The sequence below is a fragment of the Sebastes umbrosus genome, chromosome 12, assembly GCF_015220745.1.
Source record: "Sebastes umbrosus isolate fSebUmb1 chromosome 12, fSebUmb1.pri, whole genome shotgun sequence".
In the NCBI taxonomy this organism is placed as follows: Eukaryota; Metazoa; Chordata; class Actinopteri; order Perciformes; family Sebastidae; genus Sebastes; species Sebastes umbrosus.
In genome coordinates this window covers 33102245-33126269 of record NC_051280.1, presented here as the reverse complement: position 1 = coordinate 33126269, position 24025 = coordinate 33102245, and the positions used below count along the sequence as shown (strand labels likewise).

The following is a 24025-nucleotide window of genomic DNA, read 5'->3' as shown; positions in this document are numbered from 1 at the left end:
AGATACATTCCTGAACATGGAGTTCCAGAAGAACTATTTTCAGATCAGGGACGACAATATGAATCTGAAATCATTCAAACAATATGTCAGAGACTGAACATCAAAAAGAAAAGAACCTCACCATATCACCCCCGTGGAAATGGGATGGTTGAGAGATTTAACCGAACTCTGAAACAACAGTTGGCTAAACTCATTCATCAGCACGGAGGTGAATGGGACCATTATTTGCCAGCAGTGGTTCTCTCCTTTAACTCAACTCCACATTCTAGCACTGGATACTCACCTTATTTCCTTGCTCATGGCAGAGATCCCCGTGTTCCGGCTAATGTGGCTCTTTCGACGCCAGTGGAATCACAGACTCCACAGAACCACAGTTCAGAACTGGTGAAACGGCTTGACACCGTTTTTCAAGCTGTTCGCTCTCATCGCGAGGACCAGAGACTCAAGCGTGAGTACTACTTCAACAAGCATGTCAAGTTTAAACCTTATAAATGTGGAGATCTGGTCTGGATGGACGATCCCACTACACAGAGAAAGAAACTTGACCCTAACTGGACTGGACAATACAAAGTTGTCTCGTCAAATAACGAGGGACTTGTATACAAACTCTTGGATTTGAAACGTTCTCAAGCTGGATCAAAAGTAATTCACTATGATCGATTGAAGCCTTATCGGTCCACTTGGGAGACATCTTCAGCGCCAGTGAACCTACCTGTGCCTCAGCTACCTATGGACACTCTCCCGAGGTATACGTCATTGTCTGGTTCGCTCCCCATATACCCTGGACCATCTGACACTGGTCAGGCTTCTGCTCCTGCCTGCCTCTCTGTTCCCCTGCTGCGGAGACCTTCAGGACGGGTGTCACAAGTCCACCCGAAACAGAACCAAAGGACTGACACCGCTCCAGCAGTGCCTGTTGGGACACGGACCGGTGACCCATCAACGACACGTTCTGGACGGGTTGTTCGGAGACCCCAGCGGCTCTTGCTGTGAGCAATCTCTCTCCCACTCAAATGACAGATATGGACTGATTGTGAACATTTATTGGGACACTAGACATTTATTTCCTGATTATTGAGGGTTTGCAAGCAACATTTTCAGATAATCAGTGTTTGACAAAAACAAAAGAAAGCAAATAAAGGTACTAAAAGAAAAAAAAAAGAAAACCTGAAACAAATGTGAAAAAAAAGAAAGTTACTTTCCTGTATGTTATTGAAGTTTGTTAAAATGTCAAAAGGTGCTACATGTTTTATGGTTAAATGGTTTAGATATTTCACAGTTTTGGAAGTACAAATATTGCAGGATTTTTGTATATCTATAATGTCTAGTATTTTGATAACATATGGTAGTGTGTCAGGCATTCATAACAGAATTGTTATTGAATAGGTATTTCCATTCATCTGGTTATATGATGTGTTATTGTTGATGTGTTATTGTTTCCATATTCACTCAGCAGTTACAAGGTACTGATTGTCTCCTCTTTGTTTCAGTTTTAAGACTAGATTTATTTTTTCTTAAACTCAGAAATGAGGACATTTCATCTGAAGAGGGGGAAGAATGTAAGATTAGATTTATTTTTGTAAAGACATTTTATACAGTGTACATATTGTATTCTGTTCTTTAAGTTAGAGATGGATCTATATGGTTTGGCGCACCTGGCGTGCTTGTGGGAGGAGTGATGGTTAAGATTGGCGGAGGGATATGAAGTGAGGTGCCACCTTTTGAGTGGTCCTACGCTGAGTTGGGTGATTAAATGTGGATCCTGTTGAACAGACCGAGCTCTCCCCGTGCTCTTGTTCTACCCACAGCCCTACAGGAGTTTAATTAAGTTATAGGTAAGGTTATGGTTAAGGTAGTGAAAAGCCTGCCTTACATTAATATGAACATTAGAGGAACACATCATGGAGCTGAAATATCATTCTGCTTCATCATTTGGACTCGTTCACCTCAGCTGACACGCTCAACAGCAGACAGGTTTTTGTATTACTCTGTTTCACTGTGGGAAGATACAACATCTTTGGCTCTGGAACTAAACTTCATGTAACAGGTAAGAACAAACATTCATCTTCCTTCAGTTGTTTTATTGAACAAGTTGAAAATGTGTTTTAATGAGTTAGTTTTTTCATCATTAGTAGTGAGTTCTTGCAGCCATGCAGCTGTTGTTACATTAAAAAGGTTCATAATTGCTGAAACGATGTTTAAATCTCACTGAACAACTCAAGTTATTCTTTATTTCTGCAGATTAAACTGATTTATAGAGAAAAAGGTTGAAATATAAAAAGCGAATAACTTTAAATATGTTGTATAGAAAATTAATAAATCATCTTTAAATGAATAAATATACCTCATGTAGTACAAAATAAATGGTGGTAAATACTATGTATTATATTATATTATATTATATTATATTATTGTTTAACATTTGATCTAACGTATGACGGTAGTCGTGTATAAAAGCTAAAATTGTTATGAAAAACATTAAAAACTATTGATGTATTTGTGCTTCTTTAGTAATTAGAGTAAAGTATATGATGGTAAATATTTTATATGTTATATATATTATAATAGTTAAATTTACAATTGTAATTTATATGAAGATAAATGTTAAATTAATTATAATATGTGTATTTGGGTAAGGAATGGAAAATTGTTTTTCTCTTTTAGAGTTAATACAATTAACTAATATTATGTTATATTATACTATATTATATTATATTACTTGTCTATTTCCCCATGGGGATAAATAAGATATTAGATAATAAGACATATAAATATATATGTAATAGATATTGAAATTTTTAAAATTACCACTTAATTTTACTTGGAGGGGAAATACAAAATGTATTTAAAAAGTTAAGTTAACATTGTTATGAAAAAAGTAATAATTAAATTATTGATGTACTGATTTATTTCTTTAGTAATTACAGTGATGTATATGGTGGTATATAATTTATTATAAAATGTGTATTCAGTAAACGTGAAAGGAATAAAACCTGTTCCTCTTTATTCAAAATAATATTCTCATCTCCTATTATCTAATATTATATTATATATTATAATATAATATTATATTATATTATAATAAATTATATTATATCATATTATATTATATCATATTATATTATATCATATTATATTATATTATATTATGTCATATCATATTATATCATATTATATTATATTGTATTATATTATATTATATTATATTATATAAATTCACCAGGGGGATCAATAAGGTTTTATCTTATTTTAAATAGCAGTTTTTATTCACATGTCACATATCTTAACACGACATTGTAGTTGTGTATAAAAGTTAAACAAAAAAAAATATTGATGCATTTATAGTTTTGTTTAGCAATTAGAGTAAACTATACAGTGTTAAATATTTTACATGTTTTATGTATTGTAATCTTTAAAATGACACTTGACTCTATTTCATGTGAAGGAAAATATGTATATGTGTGTATGATATTACACACTATTTAATATGTGTCAGGAAATGTATCTTGAAAAACAAATAACTTTAAATATGTTGTATAGAAAATTAATAAATCATTTTTAAATGGCAAAATATACCTCGTAGTAAAAAGTAAATGGTGGTAAATACTATGTATTATATTATATCAAATTATATTATATTATATTATATTATATTACTGTTTAACATTTGATGTATCCTAAAATATCATTGTAGTTTTGTATAAAAATTTAAAATGTTATGAAAAATGTTAAAATCTATAAACGTACGTATTTTTGTGTCTTTAGAAATTAGAATAAAGAATATGATGGTAAATATGTTATATGGTCTATATTATAATAGTTAAATTAATAATTGTGTTTTATGTGAAGATAAATGTTTAATTTATTATAATATGTGTATTAAGTTAATGAGAAATGAAAGGAAAATTGTTTTCCTAATTCTTTCTTTTAATATCATCAAATCCTGTTATATTATATTATATTATATTATATTACATGTCAATTTCATAATATATATATACTATGAAAATTATATTACATTTATTAACTATTTATATTATTTTATACTAATTTATACTAAAATTATACGTATTATAATCTTAAAAATTACAACTCTATTTCACTTGAATTTGAATCTATAATTTATTTTAAAAGTTCAGTTAAATTTGTTATGAAGAAAGTAATTAAATTATTGATGTACTGATTTATTTCTTAAACCATTACAGTGATGTATATGGTGGTAGTAATAAGTAATTTATTATAATATGTGTATTAAGTTATTACATTATATTTAAATTTCCCCAGGGGGATCAATAAGGTTTTATCTTATTTTAAATAGTATTTTGTATTCACATGTCATATATCTTAACACGTCATTGTAGTTGTGTATAAAAGTTACAAATATATTTAAAAAACACTATGGATGTATTTATAGGTTAATTGCTATACTATACAGTGGTAAAATATATACAGTATTATGATCTATGTATTGTAATCTATAAAATGTCACTTGACTCTATTCTATGTGAAGGTAAATATGTAATTAATTATATGTATATTAACTCTAATATAGGAAATCAAATTTCAAAATATTGTGAAATTATAGTGAATGAAGTTTGTACATAGAAATGAAGAATTATTAAATAAATAATGTTCTTTTGTCCCCATATAACCCATCAGAGCCGGCCCGCAGCATAGGTGGTATAGCTGAATGCTGGGTCTCCATTTATCCAGAGGGGAGCCCCGATTGAGGGAAGACAAAATAAATCTAAATTTATAACTTTTACTATTTATTACTAATATTATTGTAATACTATTATTTCAAAACATAACAAAAAGCCCACAACATCATCAGTACATAGTGTATTAAATAGGCTGTATTTTCTGGGTGGCCCGCAGCATCACCCCCCATCATTTTGAGCTACACAGTTTTTCTTGAGTGTGATCTGCATCGCTTAATGTCAAAACATGAAGCTCTGTAGTTTCTGTGTGAGTGTATGAACACAATGGTTGGTGGTGGAATGGGCTGCGATGCGAGAGGCACCGGCTGATCTCTTTCCTATGGCACCAGATTGGTCAGGACCGGCTCTGTAACCCATGCTGCCATTAGATGCTGAGTGTGTTCCATATGAAGCTGAATACAGTAGACTGTATGTAGTGAACTCTGAGTAGTTTAGTGATCACAGTCCATGTAGTTTCCAGGATCACACTGAATGCAGTGCAGTGCTGTAAGCTGACTGTGTCAATGTGTGTCTGTGCTGCTTGTTGCTGCTGTCAACCTTCAGATGAGCCGGTAGTGAAGCCCGTGGTGAGCGTGTACCCAGCAGCATCCAGAGCCCACCTGGAGGGGAAGAGCTCCCTGCTGTGTCTGGCCTCAGCCATGTTTCCTCCTCTGGTCCAGTTCTCCTGGAAAAGACGAAAGGACAACGGTCCTCTGGAGGAGCTGCCCCCTGCTGAGGGAGAGCAGCTGGAGCTCAGAGAGCCGGGACGCACCGCCGCCATCTTGCTGATCCGTCAGCCAGAGAACAGCACGTATAAATACCGCTGCTCCGTCCACCACGAGGGGGGCACAGTGGAGGCCCCAGCAGAACAAGGTAATGAAGGCTCGCTGACTGTGTTCAGCAGTGATTCAGCTTCATGTGGAGACGCTGTCAAAGAGAGCAGAGGAGCAGAGGACTGACATTTCTCACTGCAACTCCAAACATGTCACTCCTTTTGTGTTTCAGAGGTTCCAGCTCCAGCAGCCTCCTGTCCTCCAGAGAGAGAGCCAGCACACCTGCCAGCTCTGCAGCAAGCTGACTGTAAGATCACCTGCTGCCTCTCCTTCAACCACCATGTTTCCTTCAGCACTTCACCTTTTATTTTCAATGCTATCATTTAAAGTGTCTGTGTGTCTGTCTGTGTGTGTCAGTGTCCTTCCAGTCTCAGTGCAAGGTGAAGCTGCTCTGTGTGCTGTACACAGTGCTGATAGTGAAGAGTCTGGTGTACTGCTGTGGACTCTCTCTGCTGATGATCCTCAGAAACAAGGGACCGTCCACCAACTGCACACATGCTGACTGACTGGCCTTTTCTCACCATCAAATCTCATCAATTCATCTCATTCATCACTTTGATCACTATTCACAAATATCAATGATGACGTTGAGGCGACCCCTGCTGTCGCCTATATAGTAGGGTTCCTGTTAACCTGCCATTAGGGCCTTCTGGGAACACCTGGGCCCAGTGTTCCCAGCCTATAAAGCCTAGGCTCATGACTCATTCTCTCTCTCTCTTTCCCCGCAGACACCATCGCTGGGCATGTGGCGGCCTTAGCTTCTCCTTGGTTAATCTTTTGCTTGTTTTATACATTTTACAACATGCACACACCATTTATATTCTCAATGCACACCTTACACTACTGATACTACTGATATTCACACTCCATACCTTTTGATCCTTTTGTTCTGCATAATTTACTCAACTTTTGTTAAGTAGATTAATTGATTTTATCGTCACCACGGTGTGTCTTCCTATTTGTCATGGCCTTGAGAGCAACAAATTGGGGGCTCGTCCGGGATTTGAACCCGGGACCTCTTGCATATTGTAAAATCTTTTCATGGAGGTTAGATACTGTCATCCTAAACATATAAATACACGCACACACACACACACACTCACACACAAACATATTTGCAGTTCCTCAGTATAAATTCTGTGTAGTGTTATTTTGATGCTGTTTATTTCCACTTTTAATTGTGACTTGTATAATAATAAAACATTAAGATGAATCATTAGCTGTCTGGTAGATATTTGATTGTTTACAGTGTTTTTCTGTTCTTGTGTTTCTTTTTAATACATTATACAGAGTCAGATTTGTCAAATTCATTCAGTGTAACATTCTCAATAAAGTTTCTGTGTATTATAAACATACTTGTGTTTATGTCTAAATCCTTTGACCCTTAACTTGTGATCTCACTAGTGGTGACTTTGTGGAGCATTTGGAGTTTTTGCGTTCAAGTGTGGACGGATATATTTAGTAAAACAAAGGTCATGTGGACAGATTGTTTTAAATTTAATTTTTAAAAACTCCGGTTACTTCGTATCTGTGTGGACGTGTAAAACGGAGCGTTTGGGAAATGATGGCATCCTCTCCTCATTTGGCGCCCATTGCTGCTTTGTGTAATGAGCGGCGGACTACCGGCTTTTTTAACGTTTTGTTAGCACTGCTCGGACTAATTACTACTTTACATCTGAAACATGTTCCAGTCACAAGAGGCCAAAGCAGGAACACATTAAACATGTGGAGGCTGAATGGGGATTGAAGGAGAGGTTTGGAGCACTCAGAAGGGAGATGGACATAAACCTGAATGACCTCCCTTATTGTTTATTGTTTATTTATTTTGCACAAATTAAGACAACATAAACATAACACATAAATAAATAAATAATATACAGTGAAGGAAGAGGCAGAAAACCCACTGGGTTTATCTGAAGACTTCACCTAGAGACAAGGTTAATATATGACTACATAATAGTGATGACAAACAATTAGAACATGATATATATATAATAACAACAATAACAATAAACATATAAAAAAAAAGAAATGTGCGTGATGTGTGTAAGTGTATGGTTTGTGTTTGTGAGGGAGATATTGGTTTAAACATCCATATTGACTTCTGGACAATAGAAATCAAACATCACACTATGAGTGTGGTGATACATGGACAACATGGAGAAAAGCAATTACAAAACAGTAATTAAATGACCCTCTAAGCATCTTTTGAAACATATAATAGATGAACAGTTTGTTGATAAATGTGAAAAGCTACTTCATAATTTGGTTCCTCTAAATCTTATCAAAAACTGACCTCTACTAGTGAGGAATTTAGGAGGATGAAGATCTAGAGACTGACGGGTTGAGTAAGAATGGACCTGAGAATTTGCTCTGAAACAACTGCTCAGGAATATTCCCACCAGAAAGTATCTTATAAATAAAAACACTTATGTGAGAAATATTGATGTGATAAATAGTTAGAATGTGGAGTTTGTGAAATAGAGGAGCAGAGGAGATGTGTGACTCTGATCGAGTTGTAATCCTCACAAAACATTTTTGGAGGAATAAATTAGACTGTGATAAAGAGTAAGGAGACAGTTTGTGGTGACAAGAGGACTAACCCTTCTTATTATACCAATAGATTTATTTATTTTTCTACTAACCCAGTCAATCTGTTCTCTCCAACTCGAGCTCTCATCAACAATCAATCACAGGAAGTTGGTAGTTTACTCTTGAGACATCTCAACAGACTCAATGTTAGATAAATCCTTAGAGTAAGCCTCCTTTCCTCATTTATCATGTAAAGAGACAGTTGATGACAGCAGAGTGATGACAGGAATCTCCCCCACCAACAATGACTGTTATCACACTGACTGTAATGAAGCTGAAGGAAAGGGAGAGAGAAGGGTGCTAACTAAACCCCTTGACCCTTAACTTGTGATCTCACTGGTGTGACTTTGTGGAGCATTTGGAGTTGTTTTTGCGTTCCAGTGTGGACGGAGATATTTAGTAAAACGAAGGTCATGTGGACAGATTGTTTTAAACGGAGAGGATCAGTTCTTAGAAACATCTGTATAGGTGTAGACAGGGCCCAAAGCTGAGACTGAGAGTACTGAGCGCTGAAATCAAGCTGTAGTTCCTGGAATGATTGTTTAACCAGAGTGGATGGTTGTAACTGTCGTTGTGTTATTAATGTGAGAAAGGCTGCAGAGCGGAAACCCACACAGCCTGTCTGCTGCAGGAAAGGAAGTGTTGATTCTCTGTCAACAGTTTTTTTATGAGTCCTAATAACCACTGAGAACAGATTCATATCTGCTGCTGTACACACTCATCAACTCCTCTTCCTCTCTGCAGCTCTTTGTCTTTCCTCTTGTTGTCTGGAAGCCTTTTTTCCACCGGGCCCTCCATCAACGGTTAACGTCTGCTTGGTCTCTTAAACCATCTGGTTGGAGGACCGTGGTCGTGCAAATAGATTATTGTTCAGGTTCAGCAGCTCTAAATGCTTTTTGATCAAATAGTCGTAGAAGTGAGGAGCTCCAGGAGCTGAACTCAGGAACTAAATCAGGAGCTTTAGATTGTTCCTGAGAGCATTTTCACAGCATAAAGAACTGTGAAATATAAACCATTTAAAAGCAGAAGCTATGTTGTCGTGTCATTATTGGCAGTGAATTATTATTGATGCATATTAACAACATGTTCAATATTGAGTCAGTTGTTCTGTTTGTTACAGTGCAGCAAGTTTCTTTCATTTTCAATAAAATCCACATCAAATATGTCCAATGAAATGATTTAAGGTTTGTCTCAACTAGAAAATAAAACTAGTCCCAATTTAAATTTAACATTCAGCCTTCATCCCGACTGATGGAGCCGAGGTGTCATCATTTTATAGCAGTTGTAGCTTCAAAGCAGCTCTGCTGTTTGTTCATGTGTGTAAACAACAGTGTCATCAGCGTAGAGCACGTGTCAAACTCAAGGCCCGCGGGCCGAATCCGGCATTTTATGTGGCCCGCGAGAGCTTGCAAAGAATATCATTTGCTTATCATACAATTCTATGCTGCATTACAGAAGTACGGTGTCCATAAACTACATGTCCCACAATGCATCTCGATTTTGATACCTGCGCACTGAAGCATCTCAGTATCAGCCGTTTCCAGCAGCGGCACTCTAGCAGAGTGATGTGGTCGCCAAAATGTCCAAGAGTAATGTTTGTGTGAATATATGCGTACAGGAAACAGCTGAACAATCAAGTGTGCACCCTTGGTCTCACTACTGAAAAACAGTTTAGGGGAGAGGGATATGTCGCAAGGTGTTTTCACTCCTTAGTGAATCAGGAAGAGAGTGGAGAAATGTTGGTGTGTGTGGCCTGGGGGTATGTGTGTGTGCGCTGCCCACCGTCAGTGACGGCTACTCCGTCACATTGTACCATCGTTCTGCCGCTCTCAACTGTGACCAAAAAAAATAACTTTATTATTCACGTGAAAATTTTGATCTTTGATGGATGAGTAATGATGAGGGTTTCTTAATCTCATAAATTAATGGGTTCTATGTTACAATAACACATAGAAATATGAGTGTGTGTGTGTCCACATTCAGTATTTTTGTGTCTACGTACATGCATATATATCGATGCACAAGCATGTGTTTTTGTTACTGAACTCATTTTTAAATAAATTGTACAATAGTTGTACACTTGAATGTCTGCTTGCAATAATTTTTCCTAGACTTCTGCTTTTAGAGCTAGTTATTAATTAAGTTATTACTAAAACCAATAATAATCGAATGCAGAGGCAATTATGTAATATGATAAAGAGTAGATATATTTATATAGTCTTACAGTTATAACCGGCCCTTTGAGGGCAACCATAATGCTGATGTGGCCCGGGATGAAATTGAGTTTGACAGCCCTGGTGTAGAGGTTTACATCCACACTGACACAGTTATAAAAGGGGGTCAGCACTGAATCTGGTGGGACACCCACACCTACTGACTTGTATAGAAGAGCTGTGTGTTTATATTTGCTCTTTGTTCAGCTTTGTTGTCATTGTCTAGCAGTATGCTTATATTCATGTCTTCCTTGTTCTTTAGTTTAGTTCATGTGTGAAGGGACAGAGCTAATTAATAAATACACATGGTATAAACAATGCCAGAATTAGTCAAAAGGCTATTTTTCATCTGCTGTTCCTGGCCAAGGTGTTACAGAAGGTATCCTAAAATACATCAGAACAAAAACATAAAACAGGACATGCAGTTTAAAAGTTGTAAAAGGACACACAGTTGTTAAAAGCAGTAGAAACAGTAGTGACATTTATAGATATAAAACGACATTACAGACAAGCAGGACATCTAGATAGAAGCAGCAAAAAGAGAGTTTAGTGCTGACATGTATTAATCATCCATTGTTTTAATTGGGTACTGAAAGATCTATAGGTGTTTAGTTGTCTGATATGAATTGTAATTATATTCCACTCTCTTGGCGCTGTGTGAAAGTGCATTCAGAGCTACTAAAAACCAGAGTCACATCACTTGTAGGTGTCAACAAACACAGCCGACGACGTTGATTCTATTTTTGATTATTTGCTATGAAGCCAAACTGAAATCCACAAACACAGTATGTTTATAACACACAGACACTTTATTGAGAATGTTACACTGAATGAATTTGACAAATCTGACTCTGTATAATGTATTAAAAAGAAACACAAGAACAGAAAAACACTGTAAACAATCAAATATCTACCAGACAGCTAATGAGTCATCTTAATGTTCTATTATTATACAAGTCACAATTAAAATGGAAATACAGCATCAAAATAACACTACACAGAATTTATACTGAGGAACTGTAAATTTATATGTGTGTGTGTGTGTGTGTGTGTGTGTGTGTGTGTGTGTGTGTGTGTGTTTGTGTGTGTGTGTGGGTGTGTGTGTGTGTGTGTGGATTTATGTTTTTAGGATGACAGTATCTAACCTGCATAAAAAGATTTTAAAACGTGTGAGAGGTCCCGGGTTCAAATCCCGGACGAGCCCCCAATTTGTCACAACCTGGCTCTCAAGGCCATGACAAATAGGAAGACACACCGTGGTAACGATAAAATCAATTAATCTATTTAACAAAAGTAGAGTAAATTATGCAGAACAAAAGGATCAAAAGGTATGGAGTGTGAATATCAGTAGTATCAGTAGGGTAAGGTGTGCATTGAGAATATAAATGGTGTGTGCATGTTGTAAAATGTATAAAACAAGCAAAAGATTAACCGAGGAGAACCTAAGGCCGCCACATGACCAGCGATGGTGTCTGTAGGGAAAGAGAGAGAGAGAATGAGTCATGAGCCTAGGCTTTATAGGCTGGGAACACTGGGCCCAGGTGTTCCCAGAAGGCCCTAATGGCAGGTTAACAGGAACCCTACTATATAGGCGACAGCAGGGGTCGCCTCAACGTCATCATTGATATTTGTGAATAGTGATCAAAGTGATGAATTAGATGAATTGATGAGATTTGATGGTGAGAAAAGGCCAGTCAGTCAGCATGTGTGCAGTTGGTGGACGGTCCCTTGTTTCTGAGGATCATCAGCAGAGAGAGTCCACAGCAGTACACCAGACTCTTCACTATCAGCACTGTGTACAGCACACAGAGCAGCTTCACCTTGCACTGAGACTGGAAGGACACTGACACACACAGACAGACACACAGACACTTTAAATGATAGCATTGAAAATAAAAGGTGAAGTGCTGAAGGAAACATGGTGGTTGAAGGAGAGGCAGCAGGTGATCTTACAGTCAGCTTGCTGCAGAGCTGGCAGGTGTGCTGGCTCTCTCTCTGGAGGACAGGAGGCTGCTGGAGCTGGAACCTCTGAAACACAAAAGGAGTGACATGTTTGGAGTTGCCGTGAGAAATGTCAGTCCTCTGCTCCTCTGCTCTCTTTGACAGCGTCTCCACATGAAGCTGAATCACTGCTGAACACAGTCAGCGAGCCTTCATTACCTTGTTCTGCTGGGGCCTCCACTGCGCCCCCCTCGTGGTGGACGTAGCAGCGGTATTTATACGTGCTGTTCTCTGGCTGACGGATCAGCAAGATGCCGGCGGTGCGTCCCGGCTCTCTGAGCTCCAGCTGCTCTCCCTCAGCAGGGGGCAGCTCCTCCAGAGGACCGTTGTCCTTTCGTCTTTTCCAGGAGAACTGGACCAGAGGAGGAAACATGGCTGAGGCCAGACACAGCAGGGAGCTCTTCCCCTCCAGGTGGGCTCTGGATGCTGCTGGGTACACGCTCACCACGGGCTTCACTACCGGCTCATCTGAAGGTTGACAGCAGCAACGAGCAGCACAGACACACATTGACACAGTCAGCTTACAGCACTGCACTGCATTCAGTGTGATCCTGGAAACTACATGGACTGTGATCACTAAACTACTCAGAGTTCACTACATACAGTCTACTGTATTCAGCTTCATATGGAACACACTCAGCATCTAATGGCAGCATGGGTTACAGAGCCGGTCCTGACCAATCTGGTGCCATAGGAAAGAGATCAGCCGGTGCCTCTCGCATCGCAGCCCATTCCACCACCAACCATTGTGTTCATACACTCACACAGAAACTACAGAGCTTCATGTTTTGACATTAAGCGATGCAGATCACACTCAAGAAAAACTGTATAGCTCAAAATGATGGGGGGTGATGCTGCGGGCCACCCAGAAAATACAGCCTATTTAATACACTATGTACTGATGATGTTGTGGGCTTTTTCTTATGTTTTGAAATAATAGTATTAAAATAATATTAGTAAAAAATAGTAAAAGTTATAAATTTAGATTTGTTTGTCTTCCCTCAATCGGGGTTCCCCTCTGGATAAATGGAGACCCAGCATTCAGCTATACCACCTATGTCGCGGGCCGGCTCTGATGGGTTATATGGAGACAAAAGAACATTATTTATTTAATAATTCTTTATTTCTATGTACAAACTTCATTCACTATAATTTCACAATAATTTGAAATTTGATTTCCTATATTAAGGTTAATATTCATATAATAAATTACATATTTACCTTCACATAGAATAGAGTCAAGTGCCATTTTATAGATTACAGTACATAGATCATAATACTGTATATATTTTACCACTGTATAGTATAGCAACAAACCTATAAATACATCAATTGTGTTTTTTAAATATTTTTTTAACTTTTATTCACAACTACAATGACGTGTTAAGATATATGACATGTGAATACAAACTGCTATTTAAAATAAGATAAAAGCTTATTGATCCCCCTGGGGAAATTTAAATATAATATAATAACTTAATACACATATTATAATAAATTACTTATTACTACCACCATATACATCACTGTAATGGTTTAAGAAATAAATCAGTACATCAATAATTTAATTACTTTCTTCATAACAAATTTAACTGAACTTTTAAAATAAATTATAGATTCACTTTCAAGTGAAAAAGAGTTGTAATTTTTAAGATTATAATACGTATAATTTTAGTATAAATTAGTATGAAATAGTATAAATAGTAAATAAATTCAGTATAATTTTCATAGTATATATATATTATGAAATTGACATATAATTTAATATAATATAATATAATATAATGTAACAGGATTTGATGATATTAAAAGAAAAAATTATGAAAACAATTTTCCTTTTCATTTCTTATTAACTTAATACACATATTATAATAAATTAAACATTTATTTTCACATAAACACAATTATAAATGTAACTATTATGATATAGACCATTTAACATATTTACCATCATATTCTTTATTCTAATTTCTAAAGACACAAAAATACGTTAATAAATTTTAACATATTTCATAACAATCTTAATTTTTATATAAAACTACAATGATATTTTAATAAATAATATAATATAATATAATATAATTTGATATAATATAATACATAGTATTTACCACCATTTACTTTTTACTACGAGGTATATTTTACCATTTAAAAATTATTTATTAATTTTCTATATAACATATTTAAAGTTATTCACTTTTTAAGATACATTTCCTGACACATATTAAATAGTGTGTAATATCATACACAAACATATACATATTTTCCTTCACATGAAATAGAGTCAAGTGTCATTTTAAAGATTACAATACATAAAACATGTAAAATATTTAACACTGTATAGTTTACTCTAATTGCTAAACAAAACTATAAATGCATCAATATTTTTTTTTGTTTAACTTTTATACACAACTACAATGTCGTGTTAAGATATGTGACATGTGAATAAAAACTGCTATTTAAAATAACATAAAACCTTATTGATCCCCCTGGTGAATTTAATATAATATAATATAATATAATATAATATAATATAATATAATATAATATAATTTATTATAATATAATATAATATAATATAATATAACAGGAGATGAGAGTATTAATTTTAATAGAAAGGAACAATTTTTCCCTCCTTTCACGTTAACTTAATATACATATTATAATAAATTACTTCAATTCAATTTAATTTCAATTTATTTTTATATAGCATCAAATCATAACAGAAGTTATCTCGAGACGCTTTATATATAGAGCAGGTCTTAGACCGTACTCTATACTATATACTATATACTATATACTCTATACTTATTACTACCACCATATACATCACTGTAATGGTTTAAGAAATAAATCAGCACATCAATAATTTAATTACTTTCTTCATAACAAGTTTAACTCAACTTTTAAAATAAATTATAGATTCACTTTCAAGCGAAATAGAGTTGTAATTTTTAAGATTATAATACGTATAATTTTAGTATAAATTAGTATAAAATAGTATAAATAGTAAATAAATGTAGTATAAGTTTCATAGTATATATATATATTATGAAATTGACATATAATGTAATTTAATATAATATAATATAATATAACAGGATTTGATGATATTAAAAGAAAGAATTATGAAAACAATTTTCCTTTCATTTCTCATTAATTTAATACACATATTATAATAAATTAAAAATTTATCTTCACATAAAACACAATTTTAAATTTAATTTACTTTACTCTAATTGCTAAAGAAACACAAATATATCAATAGTTTTTAACATTTTTCATAACAATTTTAACTTTTATACGTTACTACTGTGATATGTTAGATCAAATGTAAAACAATAATAAGATATAATATAATATAATATAATATAATATAATAGAATAGAATATAATATAATACATAGTATTTACCACCATTTACTTTGTACTACATGAGGTATATTTATTCATTTAAAGATGATTTATTAATTTTCTATACAACATATTTAAAGTTATTCGCTTTTTATATTTCAACCTTTTTCTCTATAAATCAGTTTAATCTGCAGAAATAAAGAATAACTTGAGTTGTTCAGTGAGATTTAAACATCGTTTCAGCAATTATGAACCTTTTTAATGTAACAACAGCTGCATGGCTGCAAGAACTCACTACTAATGATGAAAAAACTAACTCATTAAAACACATTTTCAACTTGTTCAATAAAACAACTGAAGGAAGATGAATGTTTGTTCTTACCTGTTACATAAAGTTTAGTTCCAGAGCCAAAGATCACGGACCCTCCCACAGTGAAACAGAGTAATACAAAAACCTGTCTGCTGTTGAGCGTGTCAGCTGAGGTGAACGAGTCCAAATGATGAAGCAGAATGATATTTCAGCTCCATGATGTGTTCCTCTAATGTTCATATTAACATGACTGTCTCTTCTTTTATTGTCTTTTTAGACACACTAGCAGAGTGTCTCCGTGGATCGTTGGTTCACACGTTCATGTTCCTCAGAGGATGAATCCTACTGACTTTGGTCAGGTTTTATCCAGCACCATCATCAGGTCACATTTGAAATTGTCCATTACTTTGATTTATGACGTCTGTGCATCAAATGACAGGACGCTTGGTGACACAGCCAGTGTGTGTTGAACTGTAGTCTTGTTTTCATTTGGAGCACAAAGAGTTGGTCTGGAAGGCTTTTATTGTGAAGGAGACACAGGAAGTGTTTGCATTAAGAGCAGATCAGCATTGTGAGGAGGAATGGACTTTATTCCTGCAGCAGGTCAAAGCAGAGGATTTGAATCTTCATCATAATGATGAAGCTTGTTGTTGTCTTCATCATTTTGATCATTTTGTTTTAATGTATGTTTTTAATCAGACGCTGCTTTTCAAAAAGGACTTGTTGATGTTTTGATCCATTTTTTTTTTTTAACAATGTCTTTATTGTTTTTTTTGTTATGCAATATATTCACTACAGGATTTACTTTAACAAACATAACATCCCCCACACACCCACCCACCCGTTCTCTCTTTACTGTTCTCTTTCTCACAGGGCCAAAATCAATACACAGCTTCACAGTATCAATCATACAGTTAAACAGTTAAATGGCACCTTTAACAAAATGAAGATACACATAAACAGAAAATAAATATGTAGAAAATAAATAATAAATAAAATAAAAAGATTTTCAAAAACAAGAGTTCATTCCCTTCTGAGGGTCGACCACTATTGTGAATTTGTACGTATCCTATCTTAATTATTCCTCCTGTAGAAGCTCTCCAATATCACTACTTTTATGAAATCAGTAAATGATTTCCATATTTCCTCGTAAACACACAGTTTGTTTTTCAAGGTATATGTTATCCTCTCCATTGACATACAGTGTGTATATTTTTAATCCAAGCGTCCAATGTAGGTGCGTCGGATTTCTTCCAGTTAAAAGCAATCATTCGTTTTGCCTGCAATATAGCTAAATCAATACATTTCCATTCTCTGGTTCTCAGATTGAGATCTGATGGGTACAGATGTAGCAATATCATTTGGAGGTCTAGTGGAATGTTTACAGACACAATGATCCTGATTTTATTGATCACCTCCCTCCAGAATTTCTTCATTTTGTCACACTCCCAAATGCAATGTATAAGTGTTCCTTGAGCCTCATTACATTTAAAGCAAGTGTCAGGTATATTACTGTTCTATCTATTCAGTTTGACAGGGGTTATATAAGTCTGCATCAACCAGTTGTATTGAAGTAGCTTCAAATTAGTGTTGGCTGTTTGTGTCTGAGCCTCCTTGAAGACTGTGTTCCAATTATTATCTGAGACGTCCTCCTTTAAATCCACCTCCATGCGTCAAGTTTGGATATTGAGGTCTCCTTGGAGCCAGATGCAAGCCAGATGTATATTAATGAACTTAAAACATTACTATTGCAGTTTTTGGTAATAATTTCTTCTAAGGATGAAAGTGCAGGAATTACTAATGACTGGTTCTGCATAGAGGAGATACAACTTCTCCATTGCACATATTTAAAGAAATGCTTCTTTGGGATGTTATGTACTAGAGAGAGTTCCTCAAAGGTCATTAGAACCTCTTCTTTATAAAGGTCAGGTATTTTACTTAGCCCTTTCTTTGCCCATAACTGGAATCCAGCATCCAGCTTGCCTGGTTTGAAGGAAACATTCCCCAAATGGGACTATATTGTGACAAGGAGTTAGCTGTATTCATATATGTCTTTACCTCGTACCAGACATTAATCATATTAAGCACTATGGGGTGGGTAGTTTGAGCTCTTAGATGTTTTGGAGTGGCTGAGTACAGATACAGATTTAATGGTATCTGAACGGCACACACCTCTATATCCACCCATGATGGAGTCTCTGCAATAGAGAAATAGAACATTATAGTTCTCAGCTGTGCAGCCAGATAATACCAATAAAGATGGGGCACTTCAACCCCCCTGTGTCAAATGGAAGATACAACAGAGACAAGCGAACTCTAGGACACTTCTTATTCCAAATACATTTTGTAATGAGAGACGTAATTCTCACAAACATTCCTTCCGGTGGTGCCAAAGGGATATGTTGAAATCCATTTGTGAATTTAGGTAATATGCTCATCTTTAATATGTTTATTCTCCCTGTCAGAGAAATAGGCAGAGGCTTCCATCTTTCTATAGATTTGAATGTTGAATCCATTATAAGGTCGTAATTTATTAAGGCTATATTTTCTTGAGGTACTATTTTGATGCCCAAATAAGTAAGACTGGTTGAAAACTTCAAAATAGATATATGTCAGTCAGGATCTTGTCTCTCATTTTCATTAAGCAACATAAGTGAGGACTGATCCCATTTATTAGTCTGATGTCTTTAAATGATTTCATCCTTGTGCCTCTGTGCCACTAGTTTGTCCTCACTGTGTGGAACAACAATAAACCTGCTGCAATATCTGATAGAAATATGAATGAATATCAAATCTAATGAATCCCTCAGTTCAGTGTGTGTGTGACTGTGGCTGAGATGGAGGTGAAATATGTGAACCTGGGCTGTGGTTTACTGCTCTCTTCCTGTCACAACCACTGTTTGACATCTGTTCCTCTGATGGTTTTTGTACAGGCTGCAGGCATCATTTATCACTGTGGAGAGCTATACAGGCGCAGTAGTAGGAGGCTGAATGACTGAGTTTAACCTTCTGGATCTCCAACTCACAGCCGTTCTGTTTATTCACAGCTGAGAAATCATCTTTCTGAGGATGATTGTAACTTGAATCTATTTGACCATCACTCTTATCAATATCAAGAATCACTGTGAATGTTTCTGTGTCTGTCTTCTGTAACCAGTATACATAACTACCACTACACTGTTCAGTTCCTCGACAGCTGAAGGAAACTTTCCCACCAACTCTCCTGGTCAATGTTAAATCCTCCTGAATCAGCTCTGCTGCCATGGCAACCAGCGCTGTAGAGAGACAGACAGGTAGATGAAGGTGAGTGTGACAGTGTTTGTTACAGGTGGACTTTGTTGGCTCCTGATTGGCTGGAAACACTCACCTGAACACAGACAGCACAGAGCAGCAGCTGGGAGGAAAAGCATTGTGTGCAGTGGTGTTTCCTCTGGTGAACCTGGGGAGAAGTGGCGCTCTGATGCAGCTGAGGCCAAACAAGGACGAGCTGTGAGATCAGACGAGGGCCACGTGGTTCCTGAAGGCTCCTCACACCTCCCATCAGCCCCTGCGGTGGACAGATAACGCTGCTGTCTGACAACTGCAGACATGTTGACTCGTCCTAGAAGGAAAAGCAAAGTTACTACTAACGTACTAAAAATAAAGATTAGAACAGTTACAGGAGTTTATTGTGGAATAGTTTAGAAAGGAAACATATTTTATTTTGTTTCTTTCTTTCATTTTCAGTGTTTAAGAGTAATAAGCTAAAGTCACTCGCCTATAAACCTGCTTTGGTTTGTCTGTATTCTAAAGTACTGAATCATTGTTTTATTTATTATTAGGGCTGTCAATCAATTAAAATATTTAATCACGATTTTATCTGTTCTAAATGAACCTTAAAGGGAGATTAGTCAAGTATTTAATACTCTTATCAATATGGGAGTGGACAAATATTCTGCTTTATGTAAATGTATGAATATATTTATTATTGTAAATCAATTAACAAAACAATGACAGATATTGTCCAGAAACACTCACAGGTACTATATGTACTTACTTATGTATAATACAATATATAAATACATAAATAAATTTAAAAAAGAAATAAACAGACAAAAACATAAATATAAAAAAGAAAAAATTGAAAAGAAAAATGAATAAATAAATAAATGGAAAAAAATGGAAAATTAAAAATAAATACAAAAAATTAAGAATGGAAATCAAAAATAGATAAATAAATGGAAAATAAAAAAAGTAATAGATTAAAAAACAAATAAATAAATACATAAATAAATAAGAAAAATTAATTAATTAATTAATTAATAAATAAATTCATAAATAAATAAATAAATATAAAAATGGAAATCAATTAACAACAGAAAACAATGACAGATATTGTTCAGAAACCCTCACAGGTACTGCATTTAGCATAAACCAATATGCGAAATAAAAAATAATTTGTGATTAATTGTGAATAACGATTTTAAGGGATTGACAGCCCTAGTATAATTAAATATATCTTTTTTGTACAATCTGATTATTTTATTTTTGGTATAATCTAAATTTATTAACTGAAGCTATTTTGTGAAATGAATAAAATGTACCATCATTATTATTATTATTATTATTATTAGTAGTAGTAGTATTAGTAGCAGTAGTAGTAGTAGTAGTAGTAGTAGTAGTAGTAGTAGTAGTAGTAGTATTAGTAGTAGTAGTCGTAGTAATAGTAGCAGTAGTAGTAGTAGTAGTAGTAGTAGTAGTAGTAGTATTAGTAGTAGTAGTCGTAGTAATAGTAGTAGTAGTAGTAGTAGTAGTAGTAGTAGTAGTAGTAGTTGTAGTCGTAGTAATTGTAGTAGTAGTAGTAGTAGTATTAGTAGTAGTAGTAGTAGTAGTAGTAGTATTAGTAGTAGTAGTAGTAGTAGTAGTAGTAGTAGTAGTAGTTGTAGTCGTAGTAATAGTAGTAGTAGTAGTAGTAGTAGTAGTAGTAGTAGTAGTAGTAGTAGTCGTAGTAATAGTAGTAGTAGTAGTAGTAGTAGTAGTATTAGTAGTAGTAGTCATAGTAATAGTAGTAGTAGTAGTAGTAGTAGTAGTAGTAGTCGTAGTAATAGTAGTAGTAGTAGTAGTAGTAGTAGTAGTAGTAGTAGTAGTAGTAGTAGTAGTAATAGTAGTAGTAGTAGTAGTAGTAGTATTATTAGTAGTAGTAGTAGTAGTACGCTCGTTACCTGCATAGTGTCCTTTTATAATAAACTACTGTTTCCACAGGAAGTTAGGTTTAGGCAACTCAACCACTTAGTTGGGGTTAGGAAACGGTCGTGGTCGACGTTAACTTCACTGACTAACGACTCACGTGACAAAATACGTCAACGTTACTTTCAGGTTCACACGGGACCCAAACATCGGTCTCCTGGTTGAAAGTCTTGTGTTTGTTTGACCTGAACGGACTCTCACGCTATTAATACCACGTCACTGCTCCGACCGTCGAGTAACGCCGTGGGTGGCTTCATGCTGTCGCTAAAGGGCGCCTCAGTGCGTCGGTTTCCGATGCTGAGGGGCGTATTTGACGAGTTGGGAGTGAAACCGGGTGGGTTTTCCTGACGTGACACCACTGTGGTTCAGGTTTAGTTAGGCACAAACAATGACATTATTGTAGAGCATTTTATATACGTTATTATAAATGATCTTTATGTTGCTCCAAGATGTTCTTCCACTCAAGCCCTCCCTTTAAACGTGTAGCTCTCCCCTCATACTACTGGTTCTATTTCGGTACTTGTGTCTGTTCTGTGCTGCTGCTGTGAAGAATCAAACCGTCTCCCTGCTGTCCTCTAGTGTCTGCAACCACACACTGATTCACACTGTCCTGCTACTACAGCTGCTGCTGCTATTAGAGCCTTCTGCTGCTGCTGCCTTTACTTTCTGTCTTTTTAGTTTCATTTTTATACCAGATCTGATTCTAGGTAAGGGATAATAAACAGCGAGCCGGTCATTACACTTATTACTTACTAAATAAATCAATAATTTGACTTTAAAATATTGATCAAAAATGATTTTATCGATTTAAAAATTACTTTATTGCTTGCGCTAAAAAGAATAGACCTCTTGCTGTGTTATTCAAAGCATATATATATACTGGAAAAAGAAAGTTCAGAAACTTGTGTTTGGTGGATTATTTCTCTGTTGTATCAATGCTAATGGTCATTGTATTCTACATGGTTGGAAAGCCTGTTTATTTACCTTTGCAATGATGTCCAACTTGTAAGGATCATGCATTTGTGGGATGAGCAGCACAGCTGATTATGTGGGTAGCGCCCAGGAAAAATTTGCCAAAATGCTCTGCCAATGGTAAACAGTGTATTCTCATAAGGCTACCAGGAAGCCTGCAATGACTGCCCTTCACCGTCAGGCCCGTTGGCGCTGGTGTCTCCAACACAGACAATGGAACCTGAACATGTGGGGGAATGTCATGTTCAGTGATGAGTCCAGGTTCTGTCTGCCAAAGTTGGATGGCAGGTCAAAGTATGGAGACGACGTGGAGAACGCTATGCTGATTGTTGCACCGATGGAGTAACAGCTTTTGGTGGGGGCAGTGTCATGGTGTGGGGGGGGGGGGGCATCTCCCTCACTGGCAAAACAAGGCTTGTCATCATTGAAGGCCATCTCAATGCAGGGAGATATCAGGATGAGATTCTGCAGCCAGTGGTGATCCCATATCTCCACAATCTGGGACCTAACTTCATCCTCCAAGAAACAACGCTCGCCCCCACAGAGCCAGGGTTATCACAGACTACCTCCACAATGTGGGAGTAGAGAGAATGGAACGGCCTGCCAAGAGTCCACACCTCAACCCAATTCAACACTTATAGGATCAGCTTGGGCGTGCTGTACGTGTTAGAGTGACCAACACAACCACGTTGGCTGACCTGCAACGAATCCTGGTTGAGGAATGGAACGCCATCCCACAGCAACGTGTGACCAGGTTGGTGACCAGCATGAGGAGGAGGTGCCAGGCTGTTGTGGCTGCGTATGGATCTTCCACCGCTACTGAGGCTCCTGACGGTGTATTAAATGAATCAATATGTCTTGTTTGTTCCTTGTTACTGATAGAGAGTTCAATCATCCACCAAACAACTCAAAACAAGAGTCAACACCAACAGGAGAATACACTGTTTACCACTGACGGAGGATTTTGGCAATTTTTTTAAATAAACAGGCTTTCCAACGATGTAAAATACAATGCCAATTAGCATTGTAACAACAGAGAAATAATCCACCAAACACAAGTTTACTAACTTTCTTTTTCCAGTTTATAAATAGGCATCCAGTGAGGGTCTTTAGGCAAGACCCTTAATGCTTTACCAGCCTACCTCAATGCAGGACTTTTTGCTGTAACAGAGTATTTTCACAGTGTGGTATTAGTACTTTTACTGCAGTAAAGGATCTGAATACTTCCTCCAACACTGCATACAAGAACCAACAAATAAGAGAAAAGAAAACATATGAATAAAGAAAAAACTGGAATAAGACCATCAGATTGAAGCAGTGAGTGACTGCAGCCAGCAGAGAGCAGCAGTGTGAAGGCAACAGCAGGAGGTACAGAGAGGTGATAATCAAAGATCAAACTAATCTACATTCTGCTGTGTCTTTGTCAACTGATCCTAATCAATCAGCCTGTTTTCTGTTGTATTTTAAACCATCACTGTACCAACTATAGATGTAGGAATTACATAACAGCGGTACAGTCAGAAGACGTCATCGTGAATTGAATGATTAATTAATGTGGATGATGATCTTTGTTTGTTTGTTTTAATCATTTTAGTTTATTTTATTTCTTCATGTTTTTTTATTTATTTAGTTTTGCTTTATTTTATTTGTTTTCCCTTTTTTATTTTAGTGTGGTTTTATTCAGTCATTTATTTTAATGTTTTTTATGTATTATTTTCTATTTTAATATTTTTCTTTTTGTTTTAAACTTTTTTATTTTATCGTTTTAGTTTGTTATTTTATTTGATAATTTTTCCATTTTATTCTATGTTATTTTTTTGTTAT

At 35.7% G+C, this 24025-nt stretch overlaps 1 protein-coding gene across 1 annotated transcript; it reads right to left on the bottom strand.

The window, feature by feature from the left end:
- Positions 1-11128: 11128 nt before the first annotated feature.
- LOC119499297 (immunoglobulin lambda-1 light chain-like) lies at positions 11129-16211 on the bottom strand (the record flags this gene model as incomplete). Its single annotated transcript, XM_037788575.1, has 4 exons — positions 11129-12181; positions 12292-12366; positions 12499-12807; positions 16076-16211. Coding segments are annotated over 4 exons (669 nt in total), but the record flags the coding sequence as incomplete, so codon positions are not given.
- Between the last annotated feature and the right edge of the window lie 7814 nt (positions 16212-24025).